Source organism: Coturnix japonica, chromosome 13 (assembly GCF_054131305.1).
Source record: "Coturnix japonica strain WE chromosome 13, WE-NBRP24, whole genome shotgun sequence".
Taxonomy (NCBI): domain Eukaryota; kingdom Metazoa; phylum Chordata; class Aves; order Galliformes; family Phasianidae; genus Coturnix; species Coturnix japonica.
In genome coordinates, this window is record NC_140675.1 from 3,793,439 (window position 1) to 3,812,636 (window position 19,198).

The 19,198-nt window shown below is 40.6% G+C and overlaps 2 protein-coding genes across 2 annotated transcripts; one reads left to right on the forward strand and one right to left on the reverse strand.

The window, feature by feature from the left end:
• The first annotated feature begins 533 nt into the window (after positions 1–533).
• On the forward strand, positions 534–4,733 carry LOC146758613 (endogenous retrovirus group FC1 Env polyprotein-like). The gene is made up of 2 exons (XM_085514577.1): positions 534–1,124; positions 2,484–4,733. The coding sequence occupies exon 2, from the start codon at positions 2,501–2,503 to the stop codon at positions 4,193–4,195; it is 1,695 nt and encodes a 564-aa protein (XP_085370703.1). The 5' UTR covers positions 534–1,124; positions 2,484–2,500; the 3' UTR covers positions 4,196–4,733.
• Positions 4,360–16,565, reverse strand: LOC146758614 (nuclear pore complex protein Nup153-like). Its single transcript, XM_085514886.1, has 8 exons — positions 16,475–16,565; positions 15,766–15,817; positions 11,242–11,318; positions 9,685–10,149; positions 7,790–8,158; positions 6,212–6,475; positions 5,500–5,659; positions 4,360–4,956 (listed from the first exon to the last, which is right to left on the reverse strand). Exons 1-8 carry the CDS (start codon positions 16,563–16,565, stop codon positions 4,872–4,874), a joined length of 1,563 nt encoding a protein of 520 aa, XP_085371012.1. The 3' UTR covers positions 4,360–4,871.
• Positions 16,566–19,198: the final 2,633 nt, after the last annotated feature.

The following is a 19,198-nucleotide window of genomic DNA, read 5'->3' on the forward strand; positions in this document are numbered from 1 at the left end:
ATGATTTAAAGGATGTTATTTTACCTCAAAAATCGGTGTTGGTTCAATATGTTGATGATTTACTTATTGCTAGTGCAACAAAAGAAGCTTGCATAGAAGACACAAAGTATTTATGTAATAAATTGTATGAAAAAGGACATAAAGTCTCCCTTTCCAAATTGCAGTTTTGTAAGCCTGAGGTAAAGTATTTAGGGTATGTATTAGCTTCAGGGGTAAGGAAAATTGATCCAGAACGAATTAATGCTGTACAAGCAGTACCTAGGCCAATCACAAAGAAACAGATGAGGGCATTTTTAGGACAGGCTGGATTTTGCCGACCATGGATTATAGGGTATAGTGAAATTGTTAAACCTTTACAAGAAGCTACTAAGGACCAGGCCATCGAACCGATACCATGGACTGATGAAATGCAGCAAGCTTTCCAGGCTATTAAACAGGCGCTGGTATCCGCACCGGCTTTGGGACTGCCCGACTATGGTAAGCCGTTTACCTTATATGTTACCGAATCAAGAGGAATTGCAAAAGAAGTTTTAGTTCAAAAATTTGGACCTTACGAGCGGCCTGTCGCCTATTACTCACAGTCATTAGATCCTGTTGTGAGGGGAACTCCCTATTGCATTCGAGCTGTGGCTGCAGCGGCAGAACTCACCGAGAAAGTCCGGACCATTGTCTTGGGACATCCCCTGGTTGTAAAGGTTCCGCATGAAGTAGAAATCTTGCTTAAAAGGTATGCAGAAAAATCCCTTTCTCCACAGCGCGCTCACCGCTACGAAGTCATTTTGCTCCTAGCTGATAATATCACCTTAGAGCGATCAAAACCTTTGAATCCAGCCACCTTACTCCCTGATTCAACTGGAGAACAAAATAAACACGATTGTGTGCAGGTGATTCACTCAGTCTCACGACCGAGGGAAGACTTAAAGGATGAGCCATTAACAGAGCCTGAGTTAAACTTGTTTACTGACGGTTCTAGTTATTACATTGCAGGAAAGCGATACACCGGATTTGCTGTGACAACTGAGACAACTGTTCTACTAGCAGAATCTCTCCCAAGCGGGTTGGGAGCACAAGGAGCAGAACTTATTGCGCTCTGTAGAGCGGCACGATTAGCACGCGGCAAGAAGGTAAATATATACACGGACTCAAAGTATGCTTTTGGAATTTGCCATGCTATCGGCATGCTCTGGAGAGAGCGAGGCTTTCTGACCTCTGCAGGGAGAACAATAGCTCACGGTGAGCTAATAAATGACCTATTACTGGCTATACAAGAACCACGAGAGATTGCTGTAGTTTACATACCTGCACACAGCTCTAAAAAACATGCGTTAGCAAAAGGAAACCAACTTGCAGATGCGGCAGCTAGAGCAGCTGCTGTGCACCCTAATTATAGTGTTCCTATTATGACTGTACAAACTATACCACTGCTATCGGACCCTAAGACACTTTATACAGAAATGAATAAAGAGGAACTGGAGGTGTGGATGCGTATGGGAGCTGTTCAAAAGGATGGGATTTGGATGATTGGTGATAAACCTATGTTACCACATAAATATTTGCTAACTTTAGTAAGGTGGTATCATGATAGAAGCCATGGCGGTCCAGGAAATATTGCAAATCAGATTGATCGTTTGTGGATAGCACCGGGAGTATATGCAGCAGCTAGACGAATTGCTGCAGGATGTGAAATATGTCAAAAGTACGGGATAACCAGACCCAGGATGGAAGAAGGGAAGAGACCTCCAGCTGAATATCCTTTTCAGAAACTTCAAATTGACTTTGCTGAAATGCCACCAGTATTGGGATTTAAATATATGTTAGTTATTGTGGATCATTTGTCTGGCTGGGTGGAAGCATTTCCTACACGAAAGAATGATACAAAAACTGTGATTAAAATTCTGTTACGAGACTTAATTCCAAGGTACGGAGTCCCAGAAGAAATAGACTCAGACAGGGGAACACATTTTGTTTCCTCAATGATGGCCGAATTGTCAAAGACACTGGGAATTACTATGGCGGCACATACACCGTATCATCCACAGTCATCCGGAAAGGTAGAGAGAATGAATAGGACTATTAAAGATAGATTAGGCAAAGTAATGTCACAAACAGGACTCAAATGGCCAGATGCATTACCTTTAGTCTTATGGGATTTGAGAACATCCCCTAGGGAGCCTTTAAAAATTAGTCCAGCTGAGGTTTTATTTGGGAGAGTAGTGGCAGTACCAGGAACATATGTCTCAGCAAAAACTGCACTTTTGGAAGGGGAAGAGAATATTACTCAATATTTGTTGTATTTACAAGATTCTTTTAAGAGAATTCAGCAATATGCTTATTGTTATCAAGGATTACCAAGAGATGTTAAAGTACATGATATTATTCCAGGAGATATGGTAATGGTGAAAGTGTTTAAACGGAAACATAAAATGGAGCCCAAATGGGAAGGGCCCTATTGTGTGTTGTTAACTTCTCTTTATGCTATCAAGGTCAAGGGTAAAGAGGCATGGATCCATCATACTCATGTGAAAAAGGTCTCTGCATCCTTTTCTTCCTCGTCTGCATAGCTTCAGGACATCGGTACCAGTATGAATTCTCCTATCGGGACATTTTGACTGGACATCAGGTAACTTTGAAAACGAAAGAGGTTTCTACGACTCAGCGTGAATTCATCATAGAAGGAGAAAGAAATACTGACTTATTACAACTCAACAATGTCCGAACCCCTTTTGGCACATTTCGATGGTATATCCCCGGTAGTACTCGAGCTAATTTTAGTTTTTGCATTAGAGCACGATTTTCTTATCCTTCATACCCCAGAGTACCTCCTCCTCGGCTCCGAGCGGTATGGGTTAACCATAATATTAATTTTAGAGAACCAAGCAGTGGTACTGGAATCTGGTGTGTGGGTATGCTCCCCGGCTTCAACAATTCGTGCTGTCATAAATTCTCCATTGCGTACCCTCGGGACGGGTTTAAATTAGTTCATACACATTGGCAAGAGGTAAAATGGGGACCTATGTCCTGGCATGACACAAGTAGCCATACTCAGCAGATGAGACACCGAAGGTCTTTACAGCCACATGTCTCTTATGAATTAGGCCACTATCGTTATTGGACAGATAATTCTCATGTATCAATAATGCAATCGTTTGCCCAGAATCTAAATGTCAGTGATTGTTGGATTTGTTCAGCCTTACCTAGATCAGTAGCACATGGAGTAAATTTGATTGGTATCCCTATTCATGTTAATACTACTATTGGTCATATTTGGAATACAACAATATTAAGAAGTAATTTTACCACTCATGCTTTATCATTGGCTCATACACGATTGGAGAACAATACTTATATTCATTGTGTTGAAAATCGTGATTCTACTGGAACCTATTTGGGAAATTGGACTTTACGATGTGATAATCTCACTGCTATTAAAAACAGAAATCAATTGATTTTGAGTCTCCCAGGAGCCTATTGGCTGTGTGGAGAACATGCGTACAAAATTTTACCCAAAAAGTGGCGAGGAAGATGCACTTTAGGCCTAGTTGTACCCGATATGGAGATCATTCCCAGAGAAATAAATGGAACGTTATGGCATAGGTCTTTCTATGGACGTACTAAAAGAACTATTTTAAATCCTTTAATTGAACGACCAACAGGATTCCATGCATTTGTGCGTTGGTTTATACCTGGTTTAGGTGTTAGTGAATTGGAAAAAGCAATACTGAATGTGTCAGGGGAGGTGGAGAAGTTAGCTAATGCAACGGCTTATGGCTTATTAACTATACAAGGCGAGCTTACAAACTTATCTAAAGTAGTTTTGCAAAATAGAATGGCACTAGATATGCTTTTAGCTTCGCAAGGGGGAGTGTGTACTGTATTGAATGCTAGTTGCTGTATGTATGTTGATCAAACTGGAGAATTATTAACTGATGTTGGGAAAATATGGGAAGTAAGTAAGACAATGCAAGAAATACAGAAGGATGATACTCGATGGGGTTTTTCTGAAACATGGCATTGGCTGACATCCTGGTTGCCAAATCTTTCTGCTATTGCTAAGAAAATTATCTTGATTATAATTGTTGTGATTGTTCTGATTGTTATTGTTTATGTACTAATACAATGCTGTATGCGAATGGGGTCTGCTTTAACTGTAAAGGCACCACCGCCACCTAAGATAGTTTTTGGTGGATATCAGTAGAATACTTGGGAAAGTAGCTATTAGAAAAGGGGGGACTGTTAGGAAAAATGGTAAATTTCTCAACCAATATGCTACTCAAGTATCCCCTGTATAGCCCTGAACCATGACCCATGTAGGGGTGTTAGAGTATTGTGAAGTTATGAAACAGCAGAGGTAGACAATAATAGTGCTGACATTGCTATTTAGTAGTTAATCAGTTAAAATGTATAGTTTAACCATAAGACAGATGGAATGGACTGGTCTAGCCCGGATGGCTCGGATGAAAGAAGATAATGAATTTCTGGACAAGTTCAAAAGAAGAGTAACACGTGAAGCATGAAGCCTGGGCCTAGGATGAAACACGAGAAAGAAGGACTGAAGATGTATTGATTAATCACGAGAAATGAATAACATAAATGATGTAATGTTTACCTAATCATATAAATATAGGACGTTTGTAAAGCTTAAGGGTCATTCACTAGGAGTGACCCAAGCTCTGTATGCATGTTTCACCTGAGCACTGAGCTTGTTAATAAAATCAACCCTGGAGTACCCACGAGTTCGAGTCTCGACCTGGTTCCTTTCTGCAACACTTTAGGCAGATCTGACTTCAGCTAACCCAGCACGAGGTACGATCCCAACAACTGAACAATGCAGGGCAGCAGCTGCTTTGAAAGTTGCTTTACCAATCTGCCGATTACTTTTTACGTCTAATTGCAGTCTTTATCTTCTGACCGGGAACTGAAGATCCGGAGGCAGAGAAAATATTTTTTCCATTAGTCCTATGAATAGAAACCGGTAGCACAGAGTTAGGACAACGCAGAGTTAGCGCAACGACACATCATCAGTAGGGTAAAACTAACCTGTCTCACGACGGTCTAAACCCAGCTGACGTTCCCTACTGTTAGCTGACAGTTCAGTAGCAGCACTGAGCAGATATTCCAGAACAACTGTTTTATCATCTGGCTGCTCACTACTCAGCAGCTGGCAACAGACAACGTATGATGAATGGGAAGAGAGTTCCAGAAACCAAAAGCAATGAAATCTCTCTCATTCAGCAGGTAAGCAGCAGCGTAACAGCTCAATTCAGATCTTATTTTTCAAGAACACTTCTCATGGCTGCATGATATTTCTGAGAGCTGTGCTGCTATAAAGCCATCGTTGCCTACTTAGCCAGTCACACTAACAGAGCGAGGAGAGATGCTGTCCTTAGACATAAATTCCGAAGTACATCTGAGCACCTCGCAATTTAACATCAGTAGAGGCTGCCTGCGCTCCACAGATAGTACCAAAAGCTCAAGTGAAAATCTGATTTGGTCTCTTACCCCACTGTAAACGTTGCAGGTTGGCTGAATGAAAATCCTGAAGAGCCGGAAGGTAGTACCGATGCTGCCGGTGCAGGAGGATTTGCACCAAAAGTAAATACTTCTGGGTTACTCGTGAAGTTGAAATTAGAAGTACTACTCCCAAACTGGAATACGGGACCTGAGAAAGACGGGGTAGAAGGAGAAGGGAATAAGAAAGTTGAAATTTGAGTTTGTTCTTTCCAGGAAAGTCCTCCCCTCCTTCCTCCCACCACCTCTAACATACATTGCTTAGACCTTGCTCAAGGCGGCACAGCTTGGGGTGGGAGGGAGGTTTACCAGAAATGCTAAGTTACAACAGGAACAACACCTAGACAACGTCATTTGTTTCAGTAGAGCATCATAAAGAGATTTTTAGACTGCTGGCAAATTGCTAAGGAACTGTCTGCTGCTACCTGTACTGCCATTAGTCTATGGCTGCATGCACCACAATATACAACAATGTACAACCTATTGGTGAAGGTAGTGTACCTCTCCGGCAGTAAGGAATCAGATGCAAAATACTTAACCCTGTGTCTACTCCCTCTATGGAGGGCAATTCTTACAGTAGAGTATGTACAAAAGGCAGAAGTAATTTCATTCACTAAACTTCAGCTGCACTTCATGGAAACCAACTCACTGACTAACCAAGCTCTCTTTGAGACCTGAAACGAAAAGGATGGTCAACACTCACCAGCATTGGAGGCGCCAGAGCCAAAACCTGGCTGTTGGCTCAATTGCTGTCCAAACACAGTACTGCTTGTCACAGAGCCGAAGGCAGGAGGCGCAGGCTGAGAGCCAGATGAAAACAGTGATGTCGACAAAGATCCAAAGCTGGGAGCATTTGGCTGGCCAGGGCCCTGGCTCTGGCCAAATGCTGGTAGCTGACTGGCACCAAATGCTGGTCCAGCAGCAGGCGCTGAAGACCCAGACCCAAAGACAAATGTAGAGGATGACCCTAAAGGAAAAGAAGAGAAATTTCAGTATGTGCTGAGTTGTTTTGTTTGTTACAGAGCTTTATGTTTGAAGCCAAGTAGGTAAAACAACAAACAGCACCTCATTCATGATAGGAATCCTACCTTTTCTTGTAAGTTACATGAAAAACAGCATACTTAAAGGAGTCAGACAACGCACACCTCAAACACGGGTTGTCTAGACTCAAATTACTGTTAGCCATTCATGCTCTAGAAGCAGGCTCCCACAAAGAGCACAAGCTGATTTGTATTACTAAGACTTATTTATACCACGGGTAAAGAACACTCACTCACTTATTTGTATTATTTTAAGCGTTCAAAACACAGCTCCTGATCTATTAGAATGAGGAGAACGCCAATCTTTCCTCTCATAAGCAACTGCTCCCCTTCCTCATCCAAATGTTTACAATTATCAATTTCTGGAGACCACATCAGGCTTGCAGGGACCTAACTGAGCTACCAGAATAATTCTGTCTCTCCATATAATAGCAAACAAGCTCATTCAATTAGCTGCTTTGGTTCTGCATGGCAAGCAGAAATAATGAGAAAAAAATACAGGACTGAGCTGTGACTTCAAACATACACACTTCTGCTGAGCAAAAAGAGACCTTCTAAATAGCGCTATTAATCTAAATGCAATTTAAGCAGACGTCACGCAACATAAAAATACCAACTGCTGCAATGTAACTTGGAATGGCTGATTGTTTTTCCAGGAAGGAAAACAGAAGTTAAGACGGACTAGAAGGCATTCCAGTACTTTTATGAAGATTTGAAGATTATGAAGACCAAGAAAATGAAGGACTGGCTATCGTGCTCATTAGAAGTCACGCTTTACAAAGCAGCAGCTGCATATATCAATACTGTGTTTGTAATATACACTTGTGAAGGGTGGATAGTACAAATCTTGATGTTATTTACAACGCTCGAAGAGTTTTAGGTATGGGAGAGAAAAATTCAAGTTAAAACTAACTTTTAACCTTCAGCACTGGATTGATACTGAGAAGAGGGAAATTCATTCTCACAATGACAAGTTCCTATGCAAATGAAAGCCAGTAAAGGATTATCCAATGCACAAAATATCACCACAGCCAGTTGATCCCTAAACTGTATTTCCCAGACTGCCTCAAAACTTGACCTGAGCCCCAAGCATTAGCACTGTTTATATATTGTTGGATGTAAATATTCACTACTTTTCTCAATTTCCATGCATTTTCCCTACCTGTTCTCCAGGAAACACTCTTTCCCTGCTCCACTTTTGTGATCTAAGAGCAAAAACAAAAGCACCTGCTTAAATGTACCTGTTGAACTCGATGTGGCCGTGGCTCCAAAGGTAAAGCCAGAACTTGCTGCATTGCTACTGTTGGCTCCTGAACCAAAGACAAATGGATTAACTGCTGCACCAGTGGTGGAAGATGTGGTGGTGGGTTTGTTTTCTTGAGAGAAGCCAAATGACTGAGATGCTGTAGATTCTGCAGAATTGCCAAAAGCGGTGCTGCTCACAGTGTTGCTGGCTTGCCCAAACACAAAGGGAGTGGGAACTGGTGCAGGGTTGGAGGAAGAAGTGACGCTGCCAAACAGGCTGCTGCTGTTGGCTGAAGTGGCAGGTACGGCTGCGCTGGAGGAACTAGAGCTCAAGAAGCTGAAGGATGGCTTTGCTGCTCCTTGATCTGAGAGGGAGAACAGAACATAAAACACTGCAAGACGGCAAACCAAGCGCAACAGAGAGACCCTGTTCCAGCCACTGTACAAGGAGAAATGCTGGACGATGTCTCAACTATTATCCAGCTACTGTGGATTACATAAAATCCAGGTTTAATACACTGATCGCTGCCATGTGCAATTAAAGGAATGGGAGAATTGTGAAGAATGATGACACCACCACAGTTCTAGGCTTTAGTAGTTACGGACACCAAGCACTGGCTATAACAACTGGAACCAGAATGAACCAGTACATCTCAGCTCCTCAAACAAAACTATTCTTCAGATGCTCTGAGAAGAACAACATGCATTACCTGCAACACTTCTGTAGTTTGCTAAATAACACAGCAAAAAAAAAAAACCCCACAGTGGTACAGCTGCTTTTGTAGCCTCTCCTGAAATTACAGCCCTGTGCCTACAGCCCTAAAGCTGGCTAAGCCCATCATCCTGCAGCCTCACTCTTTTGGCTTAAGCTCACTGTAATTCAGTACTTTCAAGACCTGCTTTTGGGAGCCACAGAGAACAGCCCCCTGTTACAGAACTGTCACAAAGTACTGAGTGCAATTTTACATTTAAAGTTATCTTTTAAAGTATGCAGTTCTTCAGCTTTCCCTAAGCTTCTGCTCTCTCATTATTACACCTGACCCTGTTCTTGATTTCCCACTGCTGTTTTTCCAGAAGTTACGGACCCTTTTCATCTATGCCACTTTTAAGGGACTCTCTACTGTGCTGAAGAAGGCTCGTTAAAATCTCATTTTTACACAAGGTGTTTCATCAAATTTCCATGGTTAAATCAAACTCCAGAACTTCAACTCAATCATAAGAACCATAACCCCATGCGTTGCTTTTATTCTCTCTGTTCCTTCCCTTATAACTTCCAAAGTTAGTAGAAGTGAGTAATGAACGCTGTTCTGCAAACCATGGCTGATAAGTCATGAAATCAGAATCAGAATTCTTCCACATGGCAATTGTTACTAAAATCTTTCAGCCCGCTCTTTCAGAAGGTTAAAGATGCACAAAACTGTGTAGTACCTATTAAGCAATTTCCACACCTTCATGGCAGTAAATTGCAGCAGCACAGCTGCAAGAACACATGAATGAGACACCTCCTCACATCCCCTTTCACTATGAAAACCATCGCATGAGGCCTCTGTCACCACGCTAAAGACTGTACCACCAACTATGCTGCTAGCACAGAAACCATACAAACCATCCATGCTCATGTGGGATGCAATACAGGTTCTTTAATGTGTGACAATATGTATATATTTTTTGTCTAAACCTAGTCTTAAAACTCACTGAAATCAAAACAGGAATTCTACTAATTGTCTATACGTCAACAACTGGAACACAAATCACACTGCACAGAGTAATTAAGCTTTTTCTAAAGCTCCAGTACATGAACCCAGCAACTCCTACAGATTCTGTAACTTATGACTTCAGAGGTACCATCTGAGGGACTTAGACAACTGAAGACAAAAGATATTCTGCTTACCTGAAGTATTGGCTTGGGCCCCAAATGAAAAAGTTGGCTTTGCCTGCTCAGTTTCTTTCTCCGATGGTTTAACAAAGCTGAAGTTGAACATAGGTTTTGCTGTGCTTTCTTCTTTGGTACATTCAGGCTGCCCAACGGAAAAGACAGGTTGTGCCTTTGACTCTTCATTCTCAACTTTCTTCCCAAACAGTAACGGAGGAGCAGAACTGACAGAATCCTGTTTCTCTTCTGTCCTTCCCAAAACAAACTGCGAGGCAGGAGCCGACTCCACGTTACCAAAAGAGAAGCCTCTCTTTGATGCAGGAGTTTCGTCCTTTTTCTCATCTGATTTCTTAAATGCAAAAGAAGCTGATGCAACTTCATTTTCTGCCACAGTTCCAAAACCAAACCAGACATTTGCAAGTCTAAGACTGACAATCAAAAAACTGCATTTTTCTCTCCAAACTGCAATACAGCTCTGACTTACTCAACTCAGTATGAACTAACACCAGTTAATTTCATGAGCACCACAGAAGTTAACTTGCAAAAGAGCAGATACAGACTCATACAGGAAAGCATTTATAGCATACAACATAGATTCAACTTGTTTATCACTGATGTTGAAACAGTGCTTGGTGACGATGAGACAGTACTGCTAGTCAGAAAACTAAAGTTGAATGGAGCCAGAGATGCAGTACTGATGGGTAGGGATATTTTTGGGAGTACCGGTTCCTCCACTTCCTAGAGTTGTAAAGTAAAATTTTTCTCTTTTACAAAACATGCTACTTTCTCATCCTGCTCCGCTCTGATTCGCTACAACAGCGAATTTGGAACAAATATAACATTTAAAGTATTGTGTACTGAACCCACACAACAAAACACAAAATACCTACAAAGAAAACTACAGATGAAAGAACATTTACTCTGGTAAATCCAACCTATACCACATGTAAGGATGCAAATCATATATCAGTACATCTTAAAAACAACAGCGTTTGTTCTTGCCTTTTAAGCTATTTGATAACCAAGACTGAATGAGTTAGGGTTTAAATGAGAACTGCCAATCTAATCACAGGCTGCACAGAAGCACCAAGATCTAAATAGAAATGAATGACTAAGCAGAGGGATAAATTGGTACTACAGACATTCAAGCGTATCCTACGACTTACAAGTGTTTCACTATTATGGTCTGAAAAGTTAATGGAACTTAGCTATTTTTATCTGCATCACTATTTTATTTGAATTACATAAACATACTCCATTGTTTATGATTTCTTTATATTACATCAGCTAAAAGACCAACATAAAGACTGACACTAAAGATACAGTCATAGGCAGCTCAGATAACATCCAATCAGAAAAATAATCTTGAATATTTGTGGCTACAGTTTGATAAAATAGATCTTTTCCCCTTAAAACAGGAAAAAAAACCTTTCACTACAAGTTCAGTAAGTATCAGCAATCCTAAGTCATCATTAGCAGACATGCAGAACACCATTTTCTAATTCTCTTTTGGACTCCTGGCCCGTACAAGACTTAAACAGCAAAGAATAAATTCAATAAACTTTGTTTACATACTTGACACTTGTTTCAAGTATCGCTGCATTATAGAAACCATACAAACCTCCACCAAAACATTCCTACTCTTTGGATACCTTGAAAATTGTAATACCAGGCAGAGGAGAGACATGGTTAAGCAGATAAATCAGCATATTCTTTCATATAATTTAAACTATAGAAATGAAATTGCAGTGAAATTCATGGCTTCCATAGCAGTTGTTACAAGATTTCCTCTTCTTGTATGGTATTCATGGGAAAAAGAAAGAAAGAAAAAAAAATAAATAGTGTGTTATTAAAAGCAATGGGAGATTTAGTTGAGCAGTGAAAATATTTAGTTCAGCATCTTGTTATGCTACACACTATTTTTGAGTTCCCTCTAATCATTTCCTATGGTGGAACATGATGAAGAACTGGGCCCCCTACTTAACATATTTCCCATTGCTACCAAGGTAAAAGGTCACCAATACACAGGAATGTTCACCTAACAACATGAGTCATGCAAATATCATCCTTTACCTGAAGGCAAATTCCTGCCCCTTAATATTTAAATCCCATCTAGCTTTCACTGATTTCTAAACATCACATCCTTCAAATATTCAGAACACACTGAGGGACAAAAAGTCCCTCTCTTTTTTCCTTCCCCTGTCTAATAGGATTTTTCACTTATTTTACCAAAGCAAAATGTTGGCAGAGAAAAAAAAGTCAATTAAAACAAGTTCCCTCCTTTGGCAAAGATGTTCACACTAAAGACAGAGCTGAAGACAGCCACTACTATATCTGACTTTAGAGACCTCAACTCTACTGAGACATCTTGTCTAGTACATGGTGCATTTAATGCATAATAGCAGTATATAATGCACTCAAGCTCACTAACCAAGGGACCATGTAAAATCCACTCTCCTCCACCCTTATCTAACAACTATTCAGTAAGGATAGAGTAATTCTTAAATCTGCATTCTCCTCCAACTTTGTCATGGCCGTAGTTGATGCCACTGTCTCCTTGGAATTCACAGCTCAAAAATTTCTCTTTAAGACTGGTGCCCTTTCTCTCTCTTCTGAAGAAATGAGACAAGTAGGTTTGATTATTTGTTTTTAAATCGCTGCCAAGTGGTACAACTTTTCAGATGACCTTCTTGGAACAGGACCAATATGGGAAGTTGGTTCAGAGCCTTGCCAGGGTAGTCTGCTCTTAGACAGGTGAGGGAGAGCAACGAATGAGTTGAATTCCAAAGAAATATTCCATTTACCTATATTTGTCCCCAGAAGCTCTGTTCTTGTTCTGACACTGTTAGAAACAAACAATAATACAGCCACAGAAGCCTGCTGGCATAAACACATCAGATGGAGAGCAGAATCAAGCCCACTGAATCTTTTATTGCAGTCACTGAGATGATACAGCTACATGGCAGTGCTATAGCTATCAGCTGCAACAAAGCTACCTGGAACATAGTCATTTTTCATAAAACATTCTCTATCCAAACAGTGGAAGAAAATAGGAACAAAGAACCATTTCTTCCAGATCAGCAGAACTTCGCTTCTACCAGGTCTGAACCACAGTGCAAGTCTGCTTTCACAGACACAAAGGTTAGTCCACAAAATACTAGTCCAGTTTCTAAGGCAGAGACAAAGCTTGCAGTGGTGATAGAGTGTTTAACTTGGGTTTCCAGTATGGTAGCACCACAAAGGTCCAAAGGCTTTTGGCCCTGAAGACCTTTTACTCCATTTTGAGTATAACATACAGAAATCCTTCCTTTAGACTTAACACCAAAACTTTGGAGAGCTCCAAATAGTTCGGGGAATAACAAAACCCAGCAAAGAAAAGTCAGGCCAATTACAAGCATGCCTTGCTCACTGTAGATTCAACCAAGTGCTTGGATCAGATCAAGAAAAAGCAGAACGATACACTTTTCCCCGATACTTCTGTCTGCTCATTCCCTCTCTGCCCTGGAGCAGTCAATTACGCATTAAGAGAGCACAGCAAAGACACCACTCTCAGCTGTAACTGCTTTTGCAAGGCCACATCTTCTGTCTCAGAAATCCCAGGCCACAGTCTGCTAATTGCTAACAGGCTGAAGAGAGCTTTGCAACCCCTTAATGATAATAACCCTGACAAGCCAAAGAACAAGGCCGACAGTGAAAGGAAAGAGACCTAAGTGTCACTCGTTTCCTTGCAGAGGCATTGCCAAGGAGAAAGTGTTTAAGAATTTGCAAATGCAACTGAGCAGGACAGCTTGCAGAGGTGTTGGAGAGTGTTCACAGTCAGCCTAAGGCATGGTGGCAGCACCCAGGCAGGCATGGAGGACATGGGGACAGCACCACTGTGCTACGTGGGGCTCTTACACCTCATCCTGAGATTGCTCTAAGGGTCAGCACCACTCATTCCTGCCTTATCCCTGTTTCTGACCACATTTTGCTTTGGTTGTGATGGCTTTGGGATCCTTTGACTGACTTCCAATTGTTTTTCGGCCACTCCATATCTGACTTTTTGACTCCTCAGATGTTTGATTTTGGCTTGTATGTTCTGCAATGCCCTATTCCTACATCCACCCTCACTGTGCTTTCCTGTGTTTCTTTGAGTCCTAATCAGGAGGCTGTCTGAACTGATAAATGCCCCCCAAGGCATGGTCCCAGCTGCAGGAATACAGTTCTGCAACCTTTTACTTTTATGTTTCAGCTGCATCCTATTCTGTCTCAACTCAATTTATAAGCCAGTGTTCATGGAACACCGGTGGAATTTCTGAAGTGCATTTACATGTGATTGTTGGCTTGTACTTCAGGCAACAGAAGCAAATAAAAACTGAAATTCATTGCAATGACCTAGAGGTACAGGAAAGCAGACCTTGAGTCTTAATCACTTGAACACGCCATGAATGACTTAACAAATTAATATTAAAAACTGTAGGAAATACAAATCCTTCTCAAAATAATGTTCTAAACAGCAGAGAGTGGTAAAGAAGAGTATTTATGCTTCTGTTCTACACAATTAATATTATTTACTACTTCAAAAGAAAAATACTGACAAAGCTGGCTACAACATAAACATAATCTAAATTTGTTGTCAGCTAATAGAGGCCATGTGCGCCATCACCTGGATGTGAGAAAATGATCAATTTTCCTGTTACTTCTGACTACAATGTCTCAGCAAGATACAGAAAATAAGAAGTTTTCCTGCCTTGTCCTTCTCCTTCAGAGCATTTTCATTTAGTTCATATTCACATTGTTTAAAAACAGAGCAAACTCACGCTGGTCATGCTGGAACCACTTAACCACTCTAGTGTTTTACTGGAGCCTATTCTCCCTCTGCATTGGAGACTTCTGAGCTATAGGGAAGCTGGAAGAAGATTCAAAACACTGAACAAAAACAGATGGTTGAGAATGGTGTGCTAGAATAACTCCCAAACACAAACACATAGGAGAAAAGTCATGTTAGGTTTAAAAAGAGAGAATACTAACCAGGTCCCAGAAAAGTCTGAAAAGCTGTATTATGTTTTTAAGTATAAGAAACAATAATTCACCAAACTTTCCAGACATAATTTGATGATGCTTCTGTCTCAGGTGCAGAGAGAAGAAGAATTTGTTTAAAGTGTGCCAAATAATTCACCATGATATTAAGTTATGCCATCTGGAAATGGGATATAGAACTCAGATTTCTCTCAAGATCAGATTTAGAGAAAGCATCTCATACTTTGATAGGCCATTTAAAAGCAAACATCTTACAGCCGACCCCAGATGCTTTCTCTATTTGTATCAAGTGCTTATTAAAGCTCCTCATCATAAGTAGGTTTTTGTTTTCCAGTCTTTTTATTTCCAAGGGCAAACACAGATGGTGCACAGCAGCATAATGCAGGAAGGACTCAGGCTGAGAATGAGCAGCAGTGTGGCAGAGGGCTGTCCCACGTGGGGTGAAGCTCAGGCCTTGCAAGCAGGAAGATTTCTGGTCATGCAGCATTTGCTAATAAGCAAATGTCCTGTAAGCACAGTCTCGTGGCTTCAAGGTACTGCAGTTTTTCCTCAGAGTCCAATAAAGACCCATCAGGGATAAGCAGCATCAAAGAAAATTCTAGTTAAATAATAGTGAAAAATGTGGATCAGAACTGAAACTGGGGCCCATAAAGGGTATGGAATACTCATCCTTGGAGATTTTTAAAACTTGATTAGACAAGAATTCCAGTAACCTGGTTTAGCTTTGAAGCGTACCCTCCTTTGAGCAAGGCATTGGACCAGAGGACCCAAAGGTCCCTTCCAACCTGAATTATTCAATACAGCTAAACGGCACTAGCTGTACTGATGCAGAGCATTGGGAAAAGACAGGCAGGTAAGATTTGCAAAATCTGTCAGCCTCAAGATATCAAACTTACACTTGCAGGGCAAAGCAACAATGGAAGTAAGTTTCATCATCCTTCCCCACCAACAGCAGTATCACAGGTATCCCACTGATCCTTCTCCCCAGCCTCTGACTCATTCATAGCATGCTCTTTATGGCAGGGCTGAAGTAAGAAAATCCATTTCCCTATACCCTTTCTCTGCTCTTTCCTCCAGTACCTCCCCAGCAAAATTTTCACATTCCCACTGCGTTCACCTGAGCTCCGAATGCCTAACAAGAAATGCAAAAGCATCTAGCAATCATAATAGGTGTTAAAATCCTGCACGTTGTTTTTACCTGGTGTAACAAGCAACCATGAGGCATTATGCAACTGACCCAATTTGAGGCATTTAACATACCAAGGCTTAGCAAAGAGTGCCTGCTACAATCTACAGATTCTGTTCCCAATGAAAATCAGTAACCCTGTTACTGGAGGCAGAGCCAGACCCGACACGTCAGTGCCGCCTATCCATATTTCTAAATAAGTTGTGCAGGAAACATATTAGTTTCTAATCTTGGTGCTTCAGTGCCTAAATGAGCCTCATCACCATAGCAACAGATGGCTTCACAATCTTTAATGCCTTTATTTTCACAAGTCCTCTGAGAAATAGAGGAGGACAGCTGTCCCCATTTCACAACTGTGTAACTGCCAGGCAAAGAGGCAAAGTAATTTGCCCCAAATCCTGCAGGAAATGTATGGAGAGCAGGATGTCAGGGCATCAGGTTTCCCAGCCTTCCTACACATGCTCCAACCTACCCCATCCTTACTGCTAAAAGTACTTCCTACATCTATGGATACAGGAGCATGGCCTTTAAAAAAATGGCTTTTCTATTTGAAAGCTTGGGTCTCCTAAAAGGCTGGCCTGTCTCTGCAGGGAGATGACCTACAGAGGAGGTCCAAAGGGCAGTGGAAAATGGACTTGGCCAATTCATTAAGCCGGAAAGCAGTGATGCCATGTGTAAATCTCACAAGTTTCATAGCGTTTTAAGAGGCTGCTAAGGGTTCTAATTCTGTAATTCCTTTCTGTTGTATTTGGCAAGCATCTGGCTTTTACTCTGTCCACAGTGTGCACTCCAGGGAACAACACATTAAGGAAGCCAGCAAAACCAATACTTGTCCAGTTGTTCTGGATGTGTCAGATCACAGCAGATTTTCCCAGGCAGGCGCAAACTCTGCAGAAAGCCATATCTCCCCTTCCAATGTCATCTGAACTTGTATTTTGTTTTAATTCAGTCTATTCTCCTTCCCAGGCATAAAACTTAAATTTCCAAATTTGGGATATTCTGATCATGTCCTTCTATGTTGAGCTGTTTCAGCACAATTCATTGCCCAATCAAGATAGGTTTCTAAACCCATTTTATGTTGTTCTGTTTCCTCTCAAAGTTCAGACATTCTCTTGATTCTCTTATTTATAATGGCTTATAGGTAAAACAAATTTAACTCATGCAATTTGTACCTCTATTTTATGAGGGGAAAAAAAAAAAAAAGAAGAAGAAGAAGAAGAAGAAGAAAAAGAAGAAGAAGAAGAAGAAGAAGAAGAAGAAGAAGAAGAAGAAGAAGAAGAAGAAGAAGAAGAAGAAGAAGAAGAAGAAGAAGAAGAAGAAGAAGAAGAAGAAGAAGAAGAAGAAGAAGAAGAAAAGAAGTAAGACAAGGTTCATTTATCAATATAATCTTTTTCGTTTACAATTAGCATCGGAGTTGTATACAAAACATCTCAGCCCTAAAATGCCTCTACTTATCACAGCAGTCTACACTGTTTATATTTATGAGGCAATTTGCATAAATGCCTTCAGATTGATGCGGCATTTATATTTATTTCATTTTTCTATTTCTGGTATTTTGTGTTCCTCTTCCCTTTATATTGCCTTTTTGAGAAACCTGCTTCATTCATCTCTCAGGAAGAACTGCTTTAAGAGAGGCAGATGGGAGCACCTATAAAGTGAAATATCGAAACTGTCTCAACATGACATAAGCGTCCTCCTGGTACTGCTGAATATTACAGCTTTTAAAAGTCATGTTTTACTTTGGAAATAGAAGCAATTACTTTTAATTGTAGTTCTCAGCATGAAAAACTTGGAAAAGGGATGTTTTTCTCCTCTTCAAGTCAGATCCTTATATTAAAAACAGAAACACTTCAGCACACACTGAGAAACAGGCCATAGTTACCCTAGGAATATACAGCAGCAGCACCGTTAAGCATGACTGCATTAAAAAGATATGTTAAGTGTGAAGTTGCCTTAGGTTTATCTTGGCTGTCTTAACTCTGATGAGATTAGAGTTGCAGAAGCAAATGCAAACTGCCTGTCCCTGTTTTACTACAATAAACTTGGAGCTTCTTTAAACTACCAAAACATGTCAGTGCTTCACTGTATTGCCCTGTTCTGAATGTTATAACTTGGTTCTTCAGTTATGGAGAAGGAGTTGAAAACCACGACAGATGCTTTAAACTAAAGATGGATTGCAGAGCTACACCACTCAAGACAACTGATGCTAGGAACAGAGTTCAGCTCAGGCTACGCAATTGACCTCTTCAGTTCAAATATGCTGTGATGAAGTCTATCAAGCAGTCTGCTACCAAAGAAAAAAAGTCAAGGCAGCACAGAGGACAACACGAGGATGCTGTGGCAAAAATAGACATAGAAACCAAAGGATTCATGTCTATGGTGTGGAACAGTTAAACAAATGGACTTCTTGATGGATGTCCCAGCAATGGGGATTAGTGTTGCTTTTGTAACACTAAACTGAAGGTTTAGTTCAAAGGTTGAACGTCCACATGCTCATATACAGAAAGTGTAAAAATGACCTGTCTCCCTTCATAGGGGTGGAAATTAAACAGCATTAACTAGTAACTACTTACTGTGGCATCACACACCATCGAAGAGAGAAAATAGAAGTACTTTAAAACATATGAGGCGCATAACAATTTGATGAACAGGCAAATTCAGCAGTCTTTGCCTGAAGTTGAACAAAACAGGTTTCACGTGTCAGTTTGCATTTATGGTTACTAACAACAGCTATTGGCAAGGATTAGGTCACCAAAAGTAATTTAGATGATAGAGCACGGCTGGAGTGGCATACTCCCAATCCATTTTCATTCCGTGTATTAAAACAAACTTCCCTTAGATTTCTACTTGCATTTCTCTGAAACAGTCTCACTAGAAGATAGCACAATTGAATTAACAACTGCTTATATCAAATGCATTTTTCTTGCATGTTCTACCTGCCCAGAGGTATGTCTGAAAGTGGACCAGAGTTTAATGGAGATGAATTTAAAGAGCACCTGGAGACAAGCAACCACTAGTCACCATTATCCTTCATTTAAATAGGTATTGGAAAACAGTATCAAAATAAATTGCTTATTTGAAAGACCTTGGAATCAGTTTCCTATCCATATTCCGTACTATTTAATTAAGGAACAATACCATTTAAGTGTGGGTTGTCACCCTCCGACACTGTGTTCAACAGAAAATTGAAAACCAGAATGCCTGCCTACGCTGTTGAAACCCAGTGTCAAACACATTAGAGATTTGCTGATTTATAAAGCAACAGACAGAGAAAAACAAAAAATAATACAATTAGAAGCCTTAGAAACTATCCTATTTCATGAAAAT

Coding starts and splice junctions, on each gene's coding strand:
- LOC146758614 (XM_085514886.1), bottom strand. CDS start 16,565: ATGAAACTTGTGAGATTTACACATGGCATCACTGCTTTCCGGCTTAAT. Junction 15,818..16,474: donor CTGCCCTTTGGACCTCCTCT/GTAGGTCATCTC, acceptor ATTTCTTGTTAG/GCATTCGGAGCTCAGGTGAA. Junction 6,476..7,789: donor GGCCACATCGAGTTCAACAG/GTACATTTAAGC, acceptor CTTTTCCTTTAG/GGTCATCCTCTACATTTGTC.
- LOC146758613 (XM_085514577.1), top strand. CDS start 2,501: ATGGATCCATCATACTCATGTGAAAAAGGTCTCTGCATCCTTTTCTTC.